Genomic DNA, 938 nt, shown 5'->3' on the forward strand with positions numbered 1-938 from the left:
CATCATCACCATCATCACCATCATCCTCACCATCCTCACCATCATCATCCTCACCATCCTCACAATCATCACCATCATCCTCACCATCATCATCATCCTCACCATCATCCTCACCATCGTCACCATCATCACCATTGTTATCTTCCTCACCATCCTCACCACCATCATCATCCTCACCATCATCATCATCATCATCACTATCATCACCACCACCATCATTATCCTCACCATCATCCTCACCATCATCCTCACCATCATCATCATCATCATCATCATCATCCTCACCATCATCCTCACCATCCTCACCATCATCCTCACCATCCTCATCATCATCATCACCATCATCCTCACCATCATCATCATCATCCTCATCATCATCCTCACCATCCTCACCATCATCCTCACCATCATCCTCACCATCATCCTCACCATCCTCACCATCACCGCCATCAACATCACCATCGTTATCATCATCGTCACCATCATCACCACTGTTATCATCCTCACCTCCCAGTAACTCCAGTACCCCCAGTCTCTCCAAGTGCCCCCCAGTCCATCCCAGTTCCATCCCAGTCCATTCCTGTTCCCTCCCAGTCCATCCCAGTAAAGCCCCCAACAGGCCCTCGTCCATCCCAGTTCCTTCCCAGTCCATCCCAGTAAAGCCCCCAACAGGCCCCCGTCCATCCTAGTTCCTTCCCAGTCCATCCCAGTAAAGCCCCAAGTCCCTCCCAGTAACACCCAATGCTTCTCCAGACCCTCCCAGTGCCCCCCAGTTCCTCCCAGTGCCCTCTACTTGCTCCCAGTCTCTCCCAGTGCCCCCCCAGTACAGCAGCACCACCACCCAGTTCACCTCCCAGCCTCCCCTCAGGACCCTTCAGCTCACTCCCAGTACTGCCAGTCAATCCCAGTTCCCTCCCAGTACTCCCAGTGCTGCCCCC

The 938-nt window shown here is 53.3% G+C and overlaps 1 protein-coding gene across 1 annotated transcript; it reads left to right on the forward strand.

Moving 5' to 3' along the window:
- Window positions 1-8: 8 nt before the first annotated feature.
- LOC116217781 (putative protein TPRXL) lies at window positions 9-689 on the forward strand (the record flags this gene model as incomplete). The annotated part of the gene is made up of 1 exon (XM_031557721.1): window positions 9-689. A coding segment is annotated over one exon (681 nt), but the record flags the coding sequence as incomplete, so codon positions are not given.
- Between the last annotated feature and the right edge of the window lie 249 nt (window positions 690-938).

Source organism: Meleagris gallopavo, unplaced genomic scaffold (assembly GCF_000146605.3).
Source record: "Meleagris gallopavo isolate NT-WF06-2002-E0010 breed Aviagen turkey brand Nicholas breeding stock unplaced genomic scaffold, Turkey_5.1 ChrUn_random_7180001951643, whole genome shotgun sequence".
NCBI lineage: Eukaryota > Metazoa > Chordata > Aves > Galliformes > Phasianidae > Meleagris > Meleagris gallopavo.